Raw genomic sequence first — 24,373 nt, forward strand, 5'->3', positions numbered from 1 at the left:
GTCTCAGCAGTTTTCTAATGAGATACAAACCTGAGTTTGCTGTAGTTCTGTGAGTTGTTTAGTACTCGCATTATGAAAATGAGGATTGCAGAATAGTGCTTTTGTTGCATTTCCATATCATTGTGCTGTTCAGTACATTTCAGTGTTTAACTATGAAGAGTGGTGATTGTTCTGCTGAAATCTAACTACAACAAGAGCTGTAATTCATTACTTTATCTCCTTCTGTCGACTGGGTCTCAATGTGTAATGCACCTTTGTCCATCTTCAAAGAGGTCACCATCTTTCCGAGACTTCTTTTCAAATTACTTTTTCTCACAGCCTCCTCTAATTTTGCCTCGCAGCTGACTGCTAGAAACTGGTCAGTTCAGTGAATGCTGTGGAAGATTGATTTACTTGAGCTGCTATCTTAAAATCTTATAGGTAGAAATTTAAAACAAATTTTCTTGGGGATTTAAATTATGAAGAAAGACTTGCAAAGGGCTATTGGGCAAAAGATTGTTTGGAGATGAGAGCCAGGATTTTAAATTACTGAGAAGGGATGCAACTTGGTTATTAAATTTATGGTTAAGAATGCAAGGTATACATCAAGAATGCTAATTCTTGCTCAAATTTTCAAAAATGAAAAGGAACATGATCATAAACAAACAAACTACGTGTGTGTATTCAACCATGTATTTCATTCACATGGAGGAGGAAGGGTTCCAGACTCAAATCTTGCTCTTCCTGGATACCAAGCTTGCAATCTTTTCCTGGCAGAAGCATATTGCTTCAGACTTCATTTTCTTTAAAATAACTTATCAGTTATCCTCAACTTATTCTTCGCAACTCTGAACCACCTTATCAAGTCAAAGTATAATTTTAGGATTTTATATATTGTACTTTTGTACAGAATTCCTTTTATGGTATGTCCCTCCAGGTTGCTCTCATAGTTTTTAATATTGGAGATCTGTTTCATTGTTCTGTTTGGTATTGCCATTTGAACGGCTAACTTCGCATGTCAGAAAACATGTCACAGTAACAGTATGGGGTTGCTGAGGTCTAACCAGAGCACTATAGCTTTAGCCTGACTTGGAAGTTTGAATTCAGTAAATTTGTTGAAGATTTTGATTTTAAATTTATTTTGTGGCCAATCAGAGATTTCAAGATATAAAATTCAATGTTTAATATTTCTATCAGATTTATAGGTAGCTGGCATTGTCAGAATTTTACAATTTGCTTAATCTGAGCATTGGTTGACTAATAGGAATACTTGATTCCTTCTCCAAAAGCTATTTAAAACTCTTGTTTTGTTTAACTGCTTGGTAACTAGTAACTCCCTAATCTGGGTATGTGTTCACCATGCTTTCCCCCACCTACACTTTTTTGTATATACTTTCTTCAGGAGGAGGGTGAGTGGAACTGATGAATCTTTTTTTTCATTTAAAGGATTGCATTTTATTACTTTAAAAGAAATACCATGAGATTGAGATCTGTCAGGTGCAAATCTTTTCAGACATTTAAAAAATATTATCCTTATTTACTACCACACATTAAGACCATAGCAACTCCCTGATAATGCCATTTGACAAATTGTCAATGAAATATGTTATTTCTATAGGACAAGACAATCTTGCCAGTGTTTCCATGTCATTTTGCTTAACAAATGAAGTAATGTCAAATTATCTGAACTAGATAAAACTAGATAGATAAAATATAGTTTGCATCTAAAACTGTGGCTGCTTAGTTGAGATTGAAGTTATAGTGACTGCTATGCAACCTCTCTACACCACACCTTTCCTTCCTTCATTGCAGTTTTTGTTTTGTAGGTGCCAATTTCTCTCTCCTATTTTCTCCAAACAGTCATTGTTCCTGTGGAAAGCAACTTCCTTAGAAGGAATCACAGCTCAGCTTTGCACTTGATAGGCACCGCATCCACAACCATTCACTCACTCCTCCACTGATGCGCAGCAGCAGTTTTTACCATCAACATGATGCATTGCCGCAACTTGCCAAAACTCCTTAGACAGCACCTTCCAAACCCACGATCTCTACTAGCTAGAAGGGCAAGAGCAGTAAAATCATGGGAACAATACCACTTGGAAGTTGCCCTCCAAGCCACACACCATTCTAACTTGGAAACACATCGCCGTTGCTGGGTCAAAATCCTGGAACTCTCTCCCTAACAGCATTGTGGGTATACCCACACCTCAAGGACTGCAGTGGTTCAAGGCAGCTCACCACCACCACCTCAAGGGCAACTAGGAATGGCCAATTAAATGCTGGCTTGCCTGTGAAGCCCAGGAGCCTTGAATGAACATAAAACTCTCCCAGACAACATAAATGTTCAACAGGACGGAGGAGAGTAAAACATTTTTGATTTTTGCCTTCCCAACTTTAGTGCCCAATTTTAGTTCCCTGATACTACAGTGACTGAGATCAGCCACCTTGCTAAAACTCGTTAATCAAACTTGTGACCTTCCTCATCTCTACAAATCTCTGCATGCTTGAGATTTATTTTGAATGAAACTGGCTTGATGAGAAAGCATTCCTATGTTTTTAATCTCAGCACCGATAGAAGTTGAATAATTCTTTGCACTTAAATTTAAGCAGCATTGGACTCTTTACAACCAGCTCATAATCAATGTTTAGTGGGATTGCCCATCAGGCCAAATTGCCCATAAAAGCCAAATATTACTCAATTAAGTTACTTTCAAATTTTTAAAGTTAATTTTCAAATATTCCAAATACACGTTTCAATTGCTTGTATGTTGTTTAGTTACTTGCCATTCAGTGTTATGATAATGTGCATTTTATATATTTCCTTATAAGCTCGGGTATTAGAAGGGACGCTATGAAAGTTGGGACACTCTGTAACTTTAGCACTTTGGAACATTGTACAATGCCATGGTCTTGAATGCAAACAGGTTATTGAATGGACTAATGTATATTTTATGAGGCAGGCTGGTTCGGGTAAATGCGCTTATGTTCATTTTATTGGGCCTGTCAATGCTGATGCTGCTTGCATTGCATCATTGTTCCGGACTTCTGTGCCTGCAAACTGCAGTGCAGAAATATAGAATGTGCTGGAGATCAGATGCTGTGCACAGTTCCATCTGATCTCCTGTTGTACCCCTGGGTTTAGAATGAGTACTGACTCGAAGGGCTGATTAACTTTATATCAACCACTAGAATATGAGTAACAATCTTGCTCATTTGAATGGGATGGCTGACGTCCATTAAAACAGTAAGTGAAACCAAGGGACTTGTAACTTAAACCTTAATTAAAATAGTACATTAGTAATACTGTAAATATTTTTTTAAAATTTCGATTAAATGTATTTCAACCATTTCTAAATGCCATGGATGTTTTAGAGACATTGGAAAACATCTTCTGGCAACATGAGCAAGGGGTTGGCCTTGGTGTGTGCCAGCTAAGGCCAAACCACTGTTTGTGAGCTGTTCTGTCTTGCAGGGAGTCCACAGCAGCAATGTGCTAGGAAATTGGGAGCAGTATGGCCACAAAGTGTGATTGTGGGCATCCCATGGAAGGTGAATGCAAGGCATTGGACAATTTTTTTAAACTTTAAGTAAATATTTGTTATAATTTGTTGTTTGCTTTTATTCATCGAAAAGTATCTAATATGCACTTTGAAGTTTGAAATAAACCATTTTCTTTTGAATTGAAAATTCAGTTGTTGTCATGTAATGTAGTTGAAATGTGAGAATAAATATTCAGGTGCAGTTGTGAGCCTGTTTTTGTTTTCTATTAAAATTTAGATTAATTATCAATTGATTTTCAGGCAGAAAGACTAATGAAGCAGATTGGTGTAAAAAATGTCAAGCTTTCAGAATATGAGATGAGTATTGCAGCCCACCTTGTGGACCCTCTGAGTATGCAGGTAAGGCATGCTTTAATTATATTTGGTGTTCTCATATTTGAAAACAAAAGCTGGATAGGGTAGAGATAGTAATCATTGTATTAGATGTGCACTATTGCAGTTGCAATATTGTGGACTTCTAATACAGACCACCTGCTTTTTTTTAAGCTGGCAGTTTAAATATATTATCGTCTTCATTAAAGGATCAGGCCATTGTTTGCTTCATCAGGTCTGGTAAGTGGTGTTGGAAGGTCTCTGAATCCTGGACTTAGCACATCTGCTGTATTCAGTGGAGAGTATTGACCCTTTTCCCTGTAATAGAGTTCAAGTTTGGAAATGAATGTTTTTTTTTAGTATTAATACCTTTCTGATATGCTAGTAACTCTGATGTTACATTTCATTCAACCAACAGGTAATCTGATACTATATCCTTCCAATAGAACCTTGGAACTGGCCAATCTAAGGTGCAGAAAAGCAGCCTAAGAGAATTAATCCCTATTAAAATCTTCTATATATGCATGTGGAAAGGGATGGTCACCTCTCTAAACAATTTATTTTGGAGTAGAATCCTGCCCTTTAGAGAGTCTCACACATGATCTTACATCTTGCCAGTGCATTAGGTTAGTGGTACTAAAAGTTGCTAAGCCTCTACCTCCAACAGAAATCATAATGATGTCCTTTCAGCTACTTGGTTTGTTTCAAGTTTTTTGTATGGTACAGTAACTGGAAATTAATTGGAGTTCTTTGAAGGAATTACATGTGGTGAAGATGATGGGGAAACTGAATATGGTTAGATTTTTAGAAGGCATTTGATAATGTGCAGCATCAAAGATTATTGCAGAAAATAAAAGCCTATGGTGCAAGAAATAATATATTGACATGAATAGGAAACTAGCTGGATGACAGGAAAAGGAGTAGGCATTTCTGATTGGTAATATGTATTAAGTGGCACCTATGCTTTTTTACAGTTTACATGAATGATTTGGATAAAGGGACTGAAGATACTCCTTGTCTAATGCAAGTGTAAATCTTTGGCAATAATGTGTGTTAAAACTTGCATGGATAATTCCACACATTGACAATGAAGAGCACTAGAAATGAAAAAAAATTTGTAACAATTTTTTTTAATGCCATGGGTGACTTAAGCTAGTATTTTGTCTCAAAATGAAATTGTTGTATTTACTGTCGATGTTAGAGCCTGTCATGGATAAGTATTTTAACATTTTAAAACAGATGAGCACAATTCTGCATGCTGTTTTAAAATGTAATGGCAGGAAATTTATCTTGCTTTTAAATGCCCCAGCTTCTGAATCAAGGCTTTTGAATTAGTTCATCTTTGAAGGAAAAGATACACAAAAAAAAACTGCTCAAAATTTGCTTCTGTATTTTCCACAGTATCTACCCGCTTTGATTTCTGTTCTGCAGCATAATCTGCAGAAAAGAAAAATGTAAAGGATAAGCTGTGTAAATAGAACATGACTTCAAAATTGTATTTCACAATTTAAAATGTGTGGAAGCCTTTAAATTAAGTAGAAAGCTGTCTGCTCATTTATAGTTTTTAAGTTGGTATTTAAAACTGTTCTCTTGTTTATATAGGAATTAATAATGAGTCATTTCAGTAAATTCCAATGCTTTCTCTCATTTCAATTCCTGGATGTGATTACTAGTTAAAGAACCTTGGGAATCGAGCTAATCTATAATCAAGGAAATTCTGAAATCAAGGTCTGAGCGGGGATAATTTTAATTACTCACCAAGCGGCTTCCTTATTTGTCCGTCAGTAATGTACTTGGCATTCTACTGAGAACCATTTGGGGGCAGTAATAATGTTGCAGGTTGGGATCCTGTAAACCATAGAACTGCATTTATTTTCTACGGTCTCCACTCTCAATTCACATGATGCTGGTGAAGTTGCCTTCAGTAAACAATGCAGCTACAAGTAATAAAATGATAATATCTGCCGTCTAATGTCAGATAGTGTTTAATTTTTCAAAATATAAAATAATGATATAAGACATCATTGGTCACATGTACATCGAAATACACAGTGAAATGCATCTTTTGTGTAGAGTGTTCTGGGGGCAGCCCGCAAGTGTCACCACGCTTCCGGCGCCAATGTAGCATGCCCACAACTTTCCTATTTTATAATATTTCCTATTATATTTCCTACCTTGCACCAGATTTTAAATTGTTCTGCCTAATAACTTTTAACATTCCACTGCAATTGCGCATTAGAAATTGCATTAAATTATGCCACTGATGTTTATTTGGTGCTATAAGTTATATTGACTCTGGAGGATCATGGTTTATCAGTTTCAGAAGGAAATTTTTGGTCCTGCCATCTTCATTTTCTACCTGAGCTGTTGCTGTGATACTGTTACATCCCAAAGACATTAAAATCAAAGGATTGTATTGCGAAGGAGCAGTGGCTGCTTTTTTTTAAAAATCTTTTGAAGTTGACGAGATTGTTAACTGCTAATATCATTTAATGTTTCAAGGCATTTAACTACAATTAGCTTTTGTATTGGCATTTCAAATATTATTTTCACTGGATAGTTTTTAAATATTACAAAAAAAATTCTATAGAGTAAATAAAATAAAGCTGTTGATGAAATTTACCTGTACCTTTCAACAACTGCACTCAACATTTTTTCATTAAAACTGCTACAATATATAGTACTACTGATCATTGTTAATACAATAGCTTCATGTGTTCCTGTGCCTTCAACAGGTTACATGGGATGATGTTGCTGGCTTGGATGATGTGATTGCAGAGCTCAAAGACACTGTGATATTACCAATTCAAAAAAGGCATTTATTTGAAGGTTCCAGGCTGTTGCAGCCTCCAAAAGGTATGCATTGGGGGGTGGGTAGTGGGTGTAGGGATTGGTACATATGGGATAGGCACTTAACTAACTTTAGTAGTATATTCATGCAAGATTTACAATTTAGGGCTGTTGAGCTATATTTTAAGTAACCAATTGGCAGGCATGGTTATAGCATGCACTTTAACTTCAGTAGGTTCTAGAATTGTTCCTCTGGATCTGAGGTCAAACGTGATCCCACTATTTAAGAAAGGAGGGAGTGTGGAAGCAGGGAATTAACTATCCATTTGCCTAATAATCAGTGACAGGGAAACTGCTGGAATCTATAATAACGGATGTAATAACACAACACCTTAAAGAATAATAGGATTGAGCAGTTAGCTTGGATTTATGAAAGGAAAATCATGGTTGACTGATCTGCTGGAATTCTTTGAGGATGTGATGAGTAGATGAGGGGGAGCCAGTGGATATGCTTTCAGATATTTAGAACGTGTTTGGTAAGTTGGAGTACGTGGAATCAAAGTTAATACACTGACATGGATTGGGAATTGGTTATTGGACATAAAGCAAAGAATGGGAATAAATGGATCCTTCTCAGGTTGGTGGGGTATGACCAATGGAGTACCGCTGTGATTGGTGATTGGCCCCGGCCATTCACAATCTGTATCAACAATTTAGCTGAGGAGACAAAATGTCACATGTAGAACTCTGATAATCTGGCAAGCTCTGCAGATTTTCCAGATTATTGAATGTGAATTCTATTGATACCTCAAGACTTCAAATCAATTTTTAAAAATATACAATATAGTAATAAGTTGTCCAGTGAACTAGGTCAGTTGAAAGGAAACGCAGGAATCAGGGTCTTGGAGAGTGGGTAGGTAGCATGGGAACTGGGCTCCTGGTGAGGGAGAAGGGAACACAGCAAACATTACCTGGTGCACAAACTAGAAAAAGAAGTATTTTTTAAATGGTGAGAGATTGGGTCATACTAATGTTCAAAGGGACCTAGGTGTGCTTTATGCAAGTTACTGAAAGTGAACATGCAGGTACAACAAAAAACACAAACTGCTAGATGAACTCAACAGGTCAGGCAGCATCTGTAGAGGGAAATAGATGGTTGCCATTTTGGGTTGGCCCCTTCATGTGTTCAACAGCCAATGCATTGCCATAGGACATTTTCAGGTAAGATTTGACACTGACTTTGAGACTCATAAAGATTAGCCAAAAGGCTAGGCTTTAAGGACTTTCTTGGAAATGGAGGTAAAGAGATGTGGGGGAGGGAATCCAGGAACACATCCAGGTATCTGAAAGTAATTATCACTGCTGATGGAGTGATGAAAATTGGGCATTTGTTGAAGGGTGGAACTGAGGGGTAATTTTCTGGTATAAAGGATCAACATTATACATTACGCTTGTGTTTCTACCAACAAGAAGCCTTTTTTTTTGATGAAGTTAAAAGAACAAAGGGAAGAAGCTTTGGTGAAGCATAAACAGCATAGACCAACTGAGCTGAATGATTTGTTTCTAGAATGAAAGATTCCTATTTACTTGGGCCTTCCACCATGCCTTTCAGAAATACCAAATTACTTCACAGCTAATGAAGCTCTTTTGAAGTGGAATCACTATAAGTGCTGGCCAATGGTGCACAGCAAGCTCCCACAAATAGCAGTGTAATAGTTACCCAAATCTGTTTTGGAGCTTTTGATTGAAAGATAAATATTGGCCTGGACACTGGCAATAACTCTCACTCTTCAGAATAACACTGCCAGATATTTTATGCCACCTGAGAGAGCAGATGGAGCCATGGTTTAACATCATCTAAGCAAACACAATTGCCAACAGTGCATTGTTCCGATTCTGCTTCAGTGAAATGTCAGATTATGTTTTTTGTGCTTAAGGCTCTGAGCTAAGGATTGACCCATGGCCTTTTGACCCAGTGGTGAGTGAGCTATGAAATTAAGCAAAGTCTATAGTTTTGTTGCACTTGTACTCATAATTCTAATCTAATATGGTGTGCTAGTAAAGCAGTGATAGGGTTGCTTTGCATGGTTGCTCCAGTCAATACATGTATAATGTGTTCAGATTGCTGTCAGTAGTGTTAAGAACATCATACAATGATCAATCCAGCATTTTTTCCATGCAGAATGATCCATGTACTGAAGCTGAGGTGATATTCCTCTTATTGATACACACTCCTCATTTCCTACCTCCTGAAATTAACTTTACTGGTTGGAAAAGTTGTTCCATGTGCTATGATGAAATCCTCATATAACTTTCAGGAATGCTGTTTGTTTCACTTTAGGTGTACTTCTGTATGGGCCTCCAGGTTGTGGAAAAACTCTCATTGCTAAGGCTACTGCTAAAGAAGCTGGATGTCGATTCATTAACTTACAGCCATCCACCTTGACTGATAAATGGTACGGAGAATCCCAAAAACTGGCTGCAGCTGTATTTTCATTGGCTGTAAAACTGCAACCTTCGATCATCTTTATTGATGAAATTGGTAAGCTTTTGTAATTCTGGTTGTCCACATTTTGTTCAAGTCACAATACAGATTTATAATTGAAGATACATATTTGTGAAATGTAAAATGTTTTGGGTGGACTCAACACTATCTGATGTCGTATCTATCATTGTCACCCACGTAATTGATAAATTTCATTCTGCTGGCTGCCTGATTCACCGCTGCCTGATTCACCATTGCTGTTTTGAGCAGTTGTCCAGAATGTCATTACTATAACATTGGAGCCCAGCCTCTTTCTTGTAGTCACTTTGAGTTGGAATTGGTAATTTAATCCCATATTTTGCTTGATGAAAGGTAAAGAATTAAATGTGAATAGTAATGACGTTAGATAAATAATGATGTCAAGATATTGGAATTGTAACAAATTCTTTCGATGCTGATCCTGACCCACTGATTGACAGCTTTAATAATGCCCATTCTAAAATGCTTTGACCTTCTTGGTGTTGATGAAAATCTCTATTCCATCCATTTAATGTATCAGCAATTCACATGTCAACTGATCTGTTATCCTCCAGTGTGGGGGAAGCAAGATAAGTACTTGAGAGAGAAAAAAATAGGTTCTGGGATGTTGAGAGCTTGCAAGAGGTTTGTTTGGAGCATAAATACTGATATAGGTCTGTCGGGCCAAACCTCTTCCTGTTATATAATTTCATTGTTATTCAATACGCAGGCAACCCCTGTGTTAGGACCGTTTGGATAACAGAAATTCATCCTTGCAGAATTCATAAATCATGACCCAAAAATTTGAGATGCAGAATAAAATTCACTCTCATGGAATTTATGTGGGGAAAAAAGTAAATAAGTAAGATTTTTTTAAAACACTTCTGATGCTTGAACAGATGACATGGCTTAATGTAACATAAAATCGTGATATGAACTGTTTCCTAGGAATGCAGTACCCCCCCCCCCCCACTGTCTTGTAACATGAGGATTGCCTGTGATGCATTTCCCCTGGTTATGAATAAGCTGACTAATGGAAATCTGACATTACATAAAGTCTCCCATATGTTTTTAAAGCATTTTTCAAGTTAGTAATAATAATAAGATTGGTATTGATTAATGATAGAATACAGTATATATTTTATTAGTTTAATTATGGTTAGTTAGGGTGATTATTTGATGAAATGAAAGAATTACAGCAAGTGTATATAGATATGAGTTATTATGGAAAACAGACATTTCTGACTTATGGAGAAATTGGCTTTCAGTTAGTTCTTAGGAGCAGACCCCTTTTGTGTAACCCCGGGACTGCCTGTATTCAGTATCTCAACTGTCTACACAGCAATGATTCTAACAGGCAGCCGCCTTTAGTCCCACAAATTTAGCATTAATTTGCAGATGCTGTCCCACAGGTTGCGTCCTCACAGTTTAGGTGTAAACTCCTTGTAATCTTTACATACCACAGCTCACATTTCCAGGCTTCTTAGTATTCAATGCTTTTCATTATATCCATTATCAGTCTATAGTATAAGTTCAATTTTTCATGTTGGGAAATGTTTAATGTTGTTGCATTTCTCTTGATTGCGATAGTTCCGATTTGTGTTTTATTGATATTAGTATTGGTTATTAATGTCACATATACCAAAATACAGTGAAAAACTTTTTTGTTTTGCATGCCATCCAGACAGATCATGCCATACATAATTACATTGAGGTAGTAAAAAGACAACAGAATGCAGAATATAGTGTTGCAATTAGAGAAGGTGCAGTGCAAGTAGACAAAGTCCAAGGGCCATGATGAGGTAGATTAGGAGGTTAAGAGTTCATCTTTTAGCGTATGAGAGGTCCATAGTGGGATAGAAGCTGTCCTTGAGTCTGGTGGTTCGTGCTCTCAGGCTTTTGTAGCTTCTGCCTGTCAGGACAGGGGAGAAGAGAGCATGACTGGGGTGGGAGGGGTTCTTGATTATGTTAGCTGCTTTCCTGAGGCACCGGGAAGTGTAGATGGAGTCGGTGGAGGGCAGGTTGTTTGTGTGATGGACTGGGCTGTGTTCATAACTCTGCAATTTCTTGTGGTCTTGGGCAGAGCAGTTGCCATACCAAGCTGTGATGCATCTGGATAGAATGCTTTCTGTGATGTATTTATAAACAAAAACTAGTAAGAATCATTGGGGACATGCCAAATTTCCTTAGCCTTCTGAGGAAATAGAGGCGTTGATGTGCTTTTTTGGCCGTAGTGTTGGTGATATTTGGACCTAGGAACTTGAAGCTCTCAACCATCTCCACCTCAGCACTATTAATATAGACTGGAATGTACTCCTCCTTGCTTCCTGAAGTCAATGACCAGCTCCTTTGTTTCACTGACATTGAGGTAGATAAATTGGTTCACATTTTCAGTTTCAAGTACTGCCCAATGTCCCCACAGTAAATTATTTGTTGAATTTTTGTTTTCTTGGCTATTGAATTTTACCCCATATTCCAAAATTCTAGTTACCTATTTATTGCCCCAACCATTTGAAACCTACTGACTGTCGCTAAGACACCAGATTCGGGAGCCTTCCATTTAGCTTAAACAATCTTGAATTCTGTACAGGAATGGAAAATGTATACTATTTTTTTCTAGCCCAACACTTAATCTATATCTTGTTCCCAGTATACATTTTGGATAATTTGTCTCTATCCCATAAAGCTCTGTAGAGTTTGGGATGTGTTCAGATGATAACACCATCAAATGCCATTTTTGTAATTGGTGAAGATAGCTGGAGGTCATACTGCGCTTTTGCCACTTGCATTCATGTTGCTCGCAAAGCGAAGATGTCTATTTCTCTTTCCGTTGTAGGAAGGGTTTTGTTCACTGAATTCTGTATCAATCAAGGATCACATTCAGGCAGATATTAATTATATGACTCACAACTCTAATTACTTGCATTCTCTTGGTATTATAACAAAAGCAAATAGCAAAAGGTCACGTATAGTGCTCTGTGTCATTATGTAAGACTGTACGTGTATTTAGCTTCCCAATCTTGCATCATTAATGTGGCTTGCCACATTTCAGAACAGATGTTATTGTTTCAGTTTGAGTTTTAGCTTAATACTTTTGCCCTGTACTTGCTGCTGCAGTGGTAGGGTGTGGAAGCAAAATTAATTTTCATTGAACAAAAGGCTGCGATATCTATGTATACTTAAGGTGTTTAGGTTCAAAAATAACTTGTAATTAAGAAATATTACTCACTGAAGAATATATACCATGCCAACATACATATTACAGTTCATTACATACAGATTACAGTACTGGAAACATTTGAAAATGTAATAAATCCACAAGGACTTTGGAGCTTGATAATTAAATACAGTTGGACATCCAAAATCAAGGTGTATGAAAACTGTCATTTTTGAAAATATTCTATTTGATGTATAGTGAAATGAAAATTTGGTCATTGTCCAAATACTGGAAAAATTTGTCTCGCCACTGCTTTTCAGTGCTGCTCTGGACATTATTATTGGCTTCATTGCTTTGTTTACAGTGGCATGCTAGAATTGTTCCCACACTCCCAAGTTGACTTAAACAACCTTCAGTCCCATTTTGCCCAGACTGGCTGACCTGTGCTGCCCCTTTAATTTCCTGTGTATTTTTGTCAATCATGTCAAAAAGGCCAGCAGATATGACCATGGATAGAACTGCAAAAGGGGAAATATAATTCATTGTCTATTTGATGAATACATTTTTTCCCCCCAAAATGTGTATATATAAGGAAAATCTAAAATCCAGCCCAGTCTCAATCCCAAAGCTGATGGATTTTGGATTTGGAACTTGTAAATTTGTTTAATTTTTAAGATTAGATGTACTTAGAGAAAACCATCATTTTCAGAATAGGGCATTTGTCATTTTCACATAGATACATCAACTGTCTTCCACTTTGAATCTTGATGGGTAATGCCATCTAGTCTTTTTCTGCAGAAGCAAATTATTTGATTAAATAAAGTCCCTTTATTTGCCTTTATTCTGTTATCCCTTTCTATTGCTCTACTTTCTTTTTTTTCAGTAAATATGATTTCCAATTGTGTACATTGATGCTTACCTTTGGCAACCTCAAACATATTTTTGGATTGCCTTCAATTTCATATGATCAAGTATCATTTTTGGTTCTTTGATCATGTATTGCCAACATTTGTATTGTTCATTTATGACTTTGTCACTGGTGGTACTGTTCCTTTAAAAACATTCAATTTTTCATTATTCATCCTGTTCATCTGCAATAATCATGTTAATGGTTTAATTTTGTGAATACTGTTCTCCAGTTTCAAGAGTTTGCTTAATTTTTATGAAGATTTTTTTATGCTTATCCTTTAGATTCTTTTCTGCGCAATCGGTCCAGCTCTGATCATGAAGCCACAGCAATGATGAAAGCTCAGTTCATGAGCCTCTGGGATGGTCTTGATACAGACTTCAACTGCCAGGTGATTAAACTATTTGATTTCAGTGTTAATAACCTGTGTCTGTCTATTAGCTTCGTGCTTGTCCCGTTCAATTGTATAAGATGTACCATATCTTGCAGTAAGTCCTACTGCTTCATCAATCATGTGCCCATCTCCATCCCCAAAGTTTTGAACTAAAGCTCATCTTACTCTTTCAAAGGCATCCTGTGGACTTATTCCATGTCTTAATAAGCCCACCAATTGTTCCATTATTGATTAGGCTCTTTTCCCACAGGCATCTCACCTTATTGCCCCTTCCCTAATTGAATATATCATCCATCGAAGATACCTGTGACTATTTTTGGCCATCCCCTTATTTCTTCTTCAAAGCATTCATTATGCACCACTAAATCTCCTTAAGATACAGTCATGTTGAGGATATGTGAAATATGACAGTGCAGTGCCTGGATTATAATTCATTTAATGACATATAATTAGGAAGAAATATACTACTGCAAACATTCACTACTTGACGTAATTCAGCAATAAAAGGCTAATTTCTCCCTCTGTGCAAGTTAAAATGCACATAATGCGCGGATGTATTTCCCTATAATTTAAAAATGTAATAGCCCAAGTTTTCTATAACCTCCATCAATAATTTACTAGCAATTATACTTTCCTTTTGTTATCCAACTGAAGCATCAACCTCCATTTTAAAAATAATTCTTACTGTATGAATATTTTTCCACAACTTAGAAATATTTGATGTGAGAAGTAATGAAAGATTTATCAATAATCTCATTGTCCTCATCTGAAGTTATTGTTGACTTGCCGCTGTTCCAAGGATATCATTGCTTTTAATAAAATTAATGTAATGATGCCCTGTATCCAGGTAATCGTGATGGGTGCCACTAATAGACCACAAGATCTGGACTCTGCCATTTTGCGAAGGATGCCAACAAGATTTCATATAAATCAGCCTGTAAGTATTGATTTGGGTGTAATTCTGAGAGATTATTGTTGTTTAATAGTTGTGTCTATGACTATATAGTTGTGATGAATGTTTCAGTAAGAATTTTAGAAGTGGTAAGAGAATGTTACACTAGTTTGATTAATTTGAGAAAGGCCCATCTGGCCCGTTGAGCCTGCTCCTATTTCTTATGTACAAACGTATTTTTCTGAAATAAGTTGCCATTCAGAGATTTTTCCATCTCTGGTGTCAGACTATCTGAGTTTACTTTGTTTTCTCCTCATTTATTATTCCTATCATCTAGAACTAAAGAGTATCCAAATAAATTGATTTTACTGTTTTTTTTATTTTCCCTTTTAAATGAATAAATCCCATGAATCTTTGATACGAGGCTACATGCATTCGGATAGTCCCATGGAACAATGATTTTTAGATCTGGTCCAAAGTTGTCTTGCTATGACTAAATTTACAGCATTGAGACTTGGGCCCAGAGTCCCTGCTTAAATCTTAAAGCAGCAACATTGCTTATAGCTGACAATCACCACAAATGTGCCTTATTGTTTTTCTTTACTACTACTTTATAATATTTAAAAGACATTAGGACAGGTATGGAAAGGAAAGGTTTAGAGGGATATGGGCTAAACACAGGCAAATTGATTAGCTTAGGTTGACACCTTGATCAGCATGGATGAGAGTTGGTTTGAAGGACCTGTTTCCCTGCTGTATAACTCTGACTCTATGAATCTGCTACTCTATAAATGTCATTCATTAGAATTGGCATAGATGTAAGAAATAATTTTGAAGTAGATCTGGTTTCGTATGCCATGTGTTTGAAATGCAAGGTCAAATGTTATTAGATACATAATTTTTCCTTAAAATGCAACATACCATGGCTTTTAGGAATCCTACATTACCATAACTTTTTGATAAAGCTGTAGTCGTATGTTAATTACTTAAAAACTACAATCACAAAGAAATGCTAAAACTCTGGATTTATTTGTGGTCAATTATTGTAAAGGTTGAGTATGTTGCCTGGGTAAGACATGTGAACAAACAGAAGAAGCAATTTTGCTTTAAAGCTTCATGATTCTCATTAAATACATGTCTGTGCACAGCCCGGACAATAAATTCAACCATCTCCCATGTCCCATCATCATTGAAGAAAATCTACTTTCTTTCAAATTATTTGCGCAGTACATAGTTTGCAATTTTAATACTTGCTGAAAGATAAAGAAAACTGATGGCTCCAAGCGCAGATTATGATGAGGTTAGTGAAAGACTCTAGGAAGACATGGGTAGACCATCAGTATGAAAGTTAGTTGATGCAATGTAGTATAGGAAAAAATGAAAGGAATACATTTTGGAGTAAGAAAAGGGCTGGAAATGCACCTTAAATGCACAGGGCAAAGGACCTTGACTAGGTGTTGTAAAAGATGGCATGGAATTGGAAAAGATCATTAGGCTGGACTTAAGAATAAAAACTAAGTAATGGCAATGTAAAACATCATTCTTTGATGAGACATTGGCATTGCTGAGAAATCTGCATCAATTGACTTAATTGCTCAAGGACAATCAACAACACTGCTGTGGGTCTGGTCACGTATGTGCAAGGATGACAGGTTTCCTTTTCACAACAATCATGTTTCATGGGCACCAGTACTGACACCATTTATTTATTTTAAACTCTTTATTTACGGTGGTGCAGATTGAACTGATGTCTTCAGATCATTGAATCCAGACATCTAGATTCCTCATCTATTATCATAACCACTGTTATTCCCATAGTCTTATGCTAGATGTACATGGCGGCATACTGCCATGATAGGTTGAACTAGGCTGAACTAAACGGCTGCTTCTGATTGTAGAAAGCATTACATGATCTCAGTACTTATGTAGTACTTTTTTACGTATTGATAAAAACACTGAACTTTGTCTTTGTTTCACAGAATATCAAGCAACGGGAATTAATCCTGGCTTTAATTCTACTAAATGAAAAGGTACGTGGCTTGTATTAAAAGGAATTAAAATTGAATTATGTATTTAGGTGGATTGCCAAATGTTTTCCAAACTTGGCTTGAGGTTTAGCTTCTGAGATAATGTATCAGATTAATTTTAATAATCAATGCCTTCTAAGGGCACATAACACTGCTCACAAATTTACTATTTTTATAGCTGTTGTAGGTTTTTCCTTTTTAAATAAAAAAAACAATAAGATATCAGGTTTTTTTTTTGAAATGTGGGAATGGTATTTGACATAAATACAAGCAAAGCTTTGCTATTGTTGTATCTTTTATCAGCGTGTACCAGTTGCTGATGCTAGTAAATAGTAATCTGTGGTGTCATTAAACGCCATGTGTCCGTATGTACATTGCTGCAATGAATTGACTTGTACGATCGGTAAGCAAGACAGTTTTTCACTGTACCCTGGTACAAGTGACAATACTAAATCAATACCAATATCAATACCAATCTGTTTCCGATCTGCTTGTTTGGGGTATGGGAGCTCTGAACTGAGTCTTACTAAAACATAGGCTCTTATTTTGTTCATTTGGTTCAGCTGAAGTTGAGAATTCATTGTAATAATGTGGTGTGATTTTTCCAGCATTCCTTTGTCAGACAAGTACATTGTTTGGTTCACTCCATATAGTTCCCATTATTTTATCTTTAAATCCTCCTCTCTAAATATTGTGACGTCTTCCAGCTTTGGAAGTATATTCCTTTTGTGGATCCATAATGGCCCAAGACCATTATATTCCATCTACTTGTTTGGCAATCCTCAGTGACCACGAGCATATTATTGTCCTTCTGTTCATCCTTGGCAGCTTTTTTTTATTTCGCCAACTTAGTTTAGATTGCATGCACATTGCACCCTTGCAACATTTTTGTTCCTACAGTATCTACTGAGGTTTGGTTTGTGTGTTATTCTTTATTGTAGCTGTTGTTAGGTTGATTCCTTTCTTCTCCCTGACTGTGAAGAAGTGTCGTACATCTATCTGGCATCTTTAACATGCTTGGTATGGGTTGAAAGCCTGCTTTGGGGCGGTTGCTTAGATGGGCTTCTGCCACACGCATTAACTTATTAGCAATCTTACCAAGACAACTTTTAGAATTAAATTTAAAATGTCTAAAGTATATTCTTTTGTTTCTTAATAGGTGGACAATTATGTGAACTTGAGTGAAATTGCTAAAGAAACTCATGGCTTTTCAGGGAGTGACCTAAAAGAACTCTGTAGAGATGCTGCCATGTTCTGTGTCCGGGATTATGTAAATGGTTCTGAAGAGGAGGAAAGGTTTGTAAAAACTGGAGCTTTTTTTAAGTTGCAGTTCTTGCAGTGTGGTGCCTGATTGGATCTAAATTCACAATTAAGTGGCCACAGAATTTCATTCATTAGCTGTACGATGGATTTTTAAAAGGTTTATGGAGGTGACCGTCAGTACTTTAGTTTTAAGTTAGCACCAACAATATCAGGGCTATAAATGCAATCACACTATTAAAACAGTAGTGTATACAAAGCAAATAAAACAGGTCTTTCAGATAGTGAATCAGTACTGTATTTTTAGTTTTTTAATGCTTGACAGCATTGAGAAAGATTACCGCTCACTTAAAATCATTGCTTGACAAGTATATTTCAAGTCTTGTCAGATATCTTGGGGACATTCTCGAGGTTTGATACTGATAATTTTTCTCCTTTTTCTCTGCTTTTTTCTTTTTCTTTGTTTTTTTTGTTTCTTTGTCTTCTGCTCTTTCTAACTGTCTTTGATACTCTAACCACCACCTTCACTGACATGAATTCTGTATTTTAGATTATAAAATGAAGCACTTGCAGCAGGGTATTTGGAACTGCACCATATTATTCCTGTTTCACTTAATACTGTGATGTTTCACATTCTGCAACCAGTTGCCAGAAATGATCATAATATTTTCACCTTTTGGCTCTTAGGTTAATAGCAGCTGATGGACAATGTTTAAAGTGGGTGAATGAAGAGAGTTTGAAAATATTGTCCCAAAACAGTCTAAAAATATTGAGCTCCCTTGCAAAAGCTGTTAATTGGATTGCGCTCTCTCTTTCTTTGTATATTTAATATATGTTAAAGGAAATGTATGCCTTAGTGTAGTATTACTGTATTCTGCAATTGATGTTAAGCTGTCATTTGAAATTTGCTTAAAAACAAAGATAGTGGTGGAGAAACATAGTTGTGATGGATTTGGAGCTGGCCCTTCCAACACTAGTGGCAAGTAAACTGCAGCAGGTTCAATTCCACCCACTGATTCTGTTTCTCTTATTCTGTTAGTAACACCTGTGTGCAAACACTGCAAGAGATGTTAACCATGGCATTACTGCAGATATCCAATACCCTTCTAGTGATATTTCAAATAATTTATTGTGCATTTCTTTTAAAAACAAATACAATAAAATATCCCCACCATTACTTACTTACCTGTAAGCATTATTTATACTGGATCACATTCATTTCTGAAATAAAACACAACATAACCAGGTGGACAACTTCATTTTAGTTTTCAGTAAAATATGATTGGTCTCGTGCTATTTTCCATCAATCCCCTGTTTATAACACTTGTAATCTGATAAATATAGATTCTGCAATGCTCATTCAACATGTTCATATTCTGCTTTTTTTAATAGTGCTAAGGAGAAGATTCGACCCATCAAACAACAGGATCTTCAAAAGGCAATTGAAAAGATGCGAAAGTCTAAAGAAGCTACTGTTTCAAATGGCTTGATGCACCTCAGCGTAGACTGACGATAACCTCATGCACAGTTTGAAGGTCAAGTTGAGTTGTACCTTTGCTTAGTGACTTTGCTAAATGATGGCTCTTCCCTTGCTCACTGCAAGAGCTGCACTTGAAGAAAGAAGAGGGATTTTTTTCCCCAAAAAATTCCATTTCTGTGAATGTAACACCACCTATCAAATATGTAAACCGAACCCAGCAATTCCTCTGGTTCATATTCACAGAAAACTTTATACCAAACTTTTTGTGTAATTATTCACTGGATTATACTGATAGATATAATAGGATTTTCTGTAGTTGGTTCAACTTGTGAATGCATTAGTATCATTGTTCAAGATGTAAAATGGAAAGCGTACTGCTTGAATGGTCCAAATGCCGGAGAAAATTTCAGTGCATATTTAAGGCACAGTGAGAGTACTAACTGGATCACACTGCAACCCGCATCAATTAATGATGAATTAGATTAATTATAGGTTCCTGGAAATGGATCGAAATAATGTGAAGAAGCTATTCAAAGCAGTTTCTGACTTTTGGTTGAACCATAGTCATGTTTGTTTAATTTAATTACAGACTAAGCAGGTTATGCTTTTTAAATGTATTTTTTATTTTATGGTTCAAGGTAAATAAATGTCTAAAGCCTGTCATGTGTTATCTGTTATTATTTGCTTTGAAAAATGTATACCTATAAGATGTTAATTGTACAGATTGCTACAATTGCTAATAATTTTAAACAAATTCAATGATATACAATGGCATGCAAAAGTTTGGGCACCCCTGGTCAAAATTTCTGTTACTGTGAATAGCTAAGTGAGTAAAAGATGACCTGATTTACAAGCGGCATAAAGTTAACGATGACACATTTCTTCAATATTTTAAGCAAGATTACTTTTTTATTTCCATCTTTTACAGTTTCAAAATAACAAAAAAGGAAAAGGGCTCGAAGCAAAAGTCCGCATGGTCAGTACTTAGTAACACCCCCTTAGGCAAATATCACAGCTTGTAAACGCTTTCTGTAGCCAGCTTAAGAGTCTTTCCATTCTTGTTTGGGGGATTTTTGCCCATTCTTCCTGGCAAAAGGCTTCTAGTTCTGTGAGATTCTTGGGCCGTCTTGCATGCACTGCTCTTTTGAGGTCTGTCCACAGATTTTCGATGATGTTTAGGTCGTGGGACTGTGAGGGCCATGGCAAAACCTTCAGCTTGTGCCTCTTGAGGTAGTCCATTGTGCATTTTGAGGTGTGTTTAGGATCGTTATCCTGTTGTAGAAGCCATCCTCTTTTCAGCTCTAGCTTTTTTACAGACAGTATGATGTTTGCTTCCAGAATTTGCTGGTATTTAATTGAATTCATTCTTCCCTCTACCAGTGAAATGTTTCCCGTGCCACTGGCTGCAACACAAGCCCAAAGCATGATTGATCCATCCCCGTGCTTAACAGTTGGAGAGGTGTTCTATTCATGAAATTCTGCACCCTTTTTTCTCCAAATATACCTTTGCTCATTGCAGTCAAAATGTTCTATTTTAACTTCTTCAGTCCACAGGTCTTGTTTCCAAAATGCATCAGACTTGTTTAGATGTTCCTTTGCAAACTTCTGACACTGAATTTTGTGGTGAGGACGCAGTGAAGGTTTTCTTCTGATACTTCCATGAAGGTCATATTTGTGCAGGTGTCGCTGCACAGTAGAACAGTGCACCACCGCTCCAGAGTCTGCTAAATCTTCCTGAAGGTCTTTTGCAGTCAAACGGGGGTTTTGATTTGCCTTTCTAGCAATCCTATGAGCAGTTCTCTTGGAAAGTTTTCTTGGTCTTCCAGACCTCAACCGGACCTCCACCGTTCCTGTTAGCTGCCATTGTTTTATTACATTACGAACTGAGGAAACGGCTACCTGAAAACGCTTTGCTACCTTCTTATAGCCTTCTCCTGCTTTGTGGGCATCATTTATTTTAATTTTCAGAGTGCTAGGCAGCTGCTTAGAGGAGCCCATGGCTGCTGATTGTTGGGACAAGATTTAAGGAGTCAGGGTATTTATAAAGCTTTGAAATTTGCATCACGTGGCCTTTCCTAACGATGACTGTGAACAAGCCATAGCCCTAACAAGCTAATGAAGGTCTGAGACCTTGGTAAAAGTTATCTGAGAGCTCAAATCTCTTGGGATGCCCAAACTTTTGCATGGTGCTCCTTTCCTTTTTTTCCACTCTAAAATTGTACCAAACAAAAAGAATACACTAATCTTGCTTAAAATGTTGAAAAGAATGTTTCATCTTTAACTTTGACTTTTGGAGATCAGTTCATCTTCTACTCACTTAACTATTCACAGTAACAGAGATTTTGACCAGGGGTGCCCAAACTTTTGCATGCACTGTATGCATTGAATTTTAATCTACAAAAATAATTTCTGAACTTTATAAGAGGGTATGTGGGTTAGTACACATTCATTTATATGAAGAATGGCTCAAAATTGGAAACTTCTTCATTTGAACAGGAAAAGAATAACCAAAGCTTTACAAACCAAATTAATGAAAAACTGAGTCCATAATTTGGCTTATTGACAGTTGGTGATGGGGTGGGTGGTGGAGAAGGGGAATGGGTTCTCAATGGTAGGAATGAAGGTGACGTTTACAAGAACTTCTTTTAACATGAGGGTAGTTAATGGTCTGCCTATACATTTATTTCTGGAAAAGCATTTTGTGTATTATGCTGGTGGGAAAAAAATCCAAACAGATAGAGATAGCAGGGGGGAAAATGCATTTACAATAGCTCCAACTGAGGACTTTCTGTCAGCACAAGATTAATGTGATTGCAATGTTTAAAAATCTAACGTCAGTACATTTACTAATCAATGTTAAATTAAATTTTCATATACAGTTGCAGAACTTTCTGATTTCAGTGCTATTAATGCCACAGATTTTTTCTCAATTATACTATTTGGTATGCTAATATTTGAGAGGTGACCTTTAGCTCACACATTAATCATCCTGTTGCCTGATTTCCAGTTATTTTAACATTTTTATATTTTAATCTAAAAGGAAGAATTTTTTTAATAGCCTTGTTAATTGTTATAAAATATATTGCAGGCTATTTCAAATGTGACTCTTACAAGTCCCTTCTGAATGTCTAGAGGAAATAACTAGTTCTGTGTATATCCAGTTTTAAAAATATTTAGATTGGATATTTTTAAAAGTGTTAAGTGAGTTAAGACGTATAGTAAATGCATACTGGATTTATAACAAAACAAGTGAATAAATCAAAAACACATTGAGGAGCTAGATACAGTATGGATTTGAGATGTCAGCATAACTAAATTAATTTGTTTTCATATTTACTGGAAGATGAATCAGCTGATCATGATAACAGGTAAGAAATTATATAATTGATTTTAAAATGCAAGAAATATTAAATAACCAAACTTGGTATAAAGTCTCTGGACATTGTCACCTTAAGAAAAATCATAGTAGATAGTAAAGGCACTATTACAAATACTAAATTTGCTCAGTAAAGCTGTGTGTAAGAATACTGAAAGATGGTCAACATAATGCCTATATTTTAGCACAAAAGTAACTAGAGGCCATTTAATTTAACAGTGGTGGAATCCAAAATATAATGAATAGTCAGTGTGCATACGAGAGGGAAAGTCTGGCTTGGCAATCTTTGAAGAGATAAAAGATAAATCAATAAGGATAATACATGGATGTGCTATATCAAGATTTCTAAGTGACACAAAGGGGGTCACGTAATATCTAAATGAATGAGAATGTGGAATCATGATAAAACAGTCAAATGGATAACCTGCTGTGTTTGGGGCTTCTGGAGTAAGATAAAAGGAAGCTATTCAGGTGGTTTTAACCACTACTATTTTATGATTCATGTGGGTTTATTTTAGTTAGATAAATGAGGTCATGATGGAAAATCTAAATGGGTAGAAGATCAGAAGGATATCAGAATACAAATGCACAAATCTCTGAAGGTAGAAATAGAGGTTAATAAGACTACAAAAATAGTGATTTGAGCACCAGGATTTATTTTTGATGATCCAGAAAAATAGAATTGTAATGCTAAATTGGATTGAGCACTTAATTTGGTGATTATTGATATGTGTGTAGTGTATTGAAAAGGGCTATGTTTAAAAAAAAATTACGAAGTCTGTACTAGAAAAGCAAGATTGTATCTATCAGGACAGAATGACAGACTGGGAACCTTTCTTCTCTTGAAGAAATGTTGGGAAGTACCTAGCAGAAATCCTTAGAATTAGGAAAAGTTTTGACACGAGTAGGCAGAGTCTACTCCTGTGGAGAAGAGAAAAATTAAAAACCATTAATATTTTATGGTAATCAAGAAATTAAAGTTGGAATTCAGAAGTGCTGCCTTTACCCAGAGAGAGGTGAGAAAACTTGGATTTTTGCTACTATAAAGAGAATGTTGAAGCATATGGTATGGATGAATATAAGGTCTGTCTAAATAAGTACATGAGGGAGAAGAAAATACATGCTAATCAAGTTAGATGGTGAAACAAGTGAGTTTGAGTGCAATATTGGTAAATTGGTTAATTATTGTCACGTACTGAGGTACAGTGGAAAAACTTGCATACTGTCCATACAGATCATTTCAACAGTGCATTGAGGTGGTACAAGGTATAAACAATAACAGAGTGCAGAATAAAGTGTTACAGTACAGAGAAAGTCTAGTGCAGGTAGACAATAAGGTGCAAGGTCACAACCAGGTAGATTGAGAGGTCAACAGTCCATCTTATTGAACTAGGGAACCATTCAATAGTCATACCAGCAGGATCAAAGCTGTCCTTGAGCCTGGTGGTACGTATTTTTGTATCTTCTGCGTGATGGCAGAGGGGAGAAGAGAGAATGTCTGGGGTGGGTGGGGTCTTTGATTATATTGGCTGCTTTACCGAGGCAGTGAGAAGTGTAGACAGAGTCCATGGAGGGGAGACTGATATCCGTGATGTGCTGAGCTGTGTCCACAACTCTGCAGTTTCTTGTAGTTATGGGCAGAGCAGTTGCCATACCAAGCTGTGATGCATCCAGATAGGATGCTTTCTGTGGTGCATCGATAAACATTGGTGAGTGTCAAAGGGGACATGCCAAAT

The 24,373-nt window shown here is 36.5% G+C and overlaps 1 protein-coding gene across 4 annotated transcripts in view; it reads left to right on the forward strand.

The window, feature by feature from the left end:
- atad1b (ATPase family AAA domain containing 1b) overlaps positions 1 to 19,920 on the forward strand; it is a 30,120-nt gene extending 10,200 nt beyond the window's left edge. For all 4 annotated transcript variants that reach the window (XM_052027402.1, XM_052027401.1, XM_052027405.1 and 1 more), the window contains 8 exons: positions 3,780 to 3,878; positions 6,587 to 6,707; positions 8,983 to 9,183; positions 13,493 to 13,599; positions 14,450 to 14,539; positions 16,474 to 16,524; positions 17,681 to 17,817; positions 19,174 to 19,920. In XM_052027402.1, the coding sequence (XP_051883362.1) occupies positions 3,780 to 3,878; positions 6,587 to 6,707; positions 8,983 to 9,183; positions 13,493 to 13,599; positions 14,450 to 14,539; positions 16,474 to 16,524; positions 17,681 to 17,817; positions 19,174 to 19,291 (924 nt within the window). In that variant the 3' untranslated portion in view covers positions 19,292 to 19,920. The remainder of the gene's footprint in view (positions 1 to 3,779; positions 3,879 to 6,586; positions 6,708 to 8,982; positions 9,184 to 13,492; positions 13,600 to 14,449; positions 14,540 to 16,473; positions 16,525 to 17,680; positions 17,818 to 19,173) is intronic.
- The last annotated feature ends 4,453 nt before the right edge of the window (positions 19,921 to 24,373 follow it).

This window comes from Pristis pectinata, chromosome 12 (genome assembly GCF_009764475.1).
Source record: "Pristis pectinata isolate sPriPec2 chromosome 12, sPriPec2.1.pri, whole genome shotgun sequence".
Classification (NCBI taxonomy): domain Eukaryota; kingdom Metazoa; phylum Chordata; class Chondrichthyes; order Rhinopristiformes; family Pristidae; genus Pristis; species Pristis pectinata.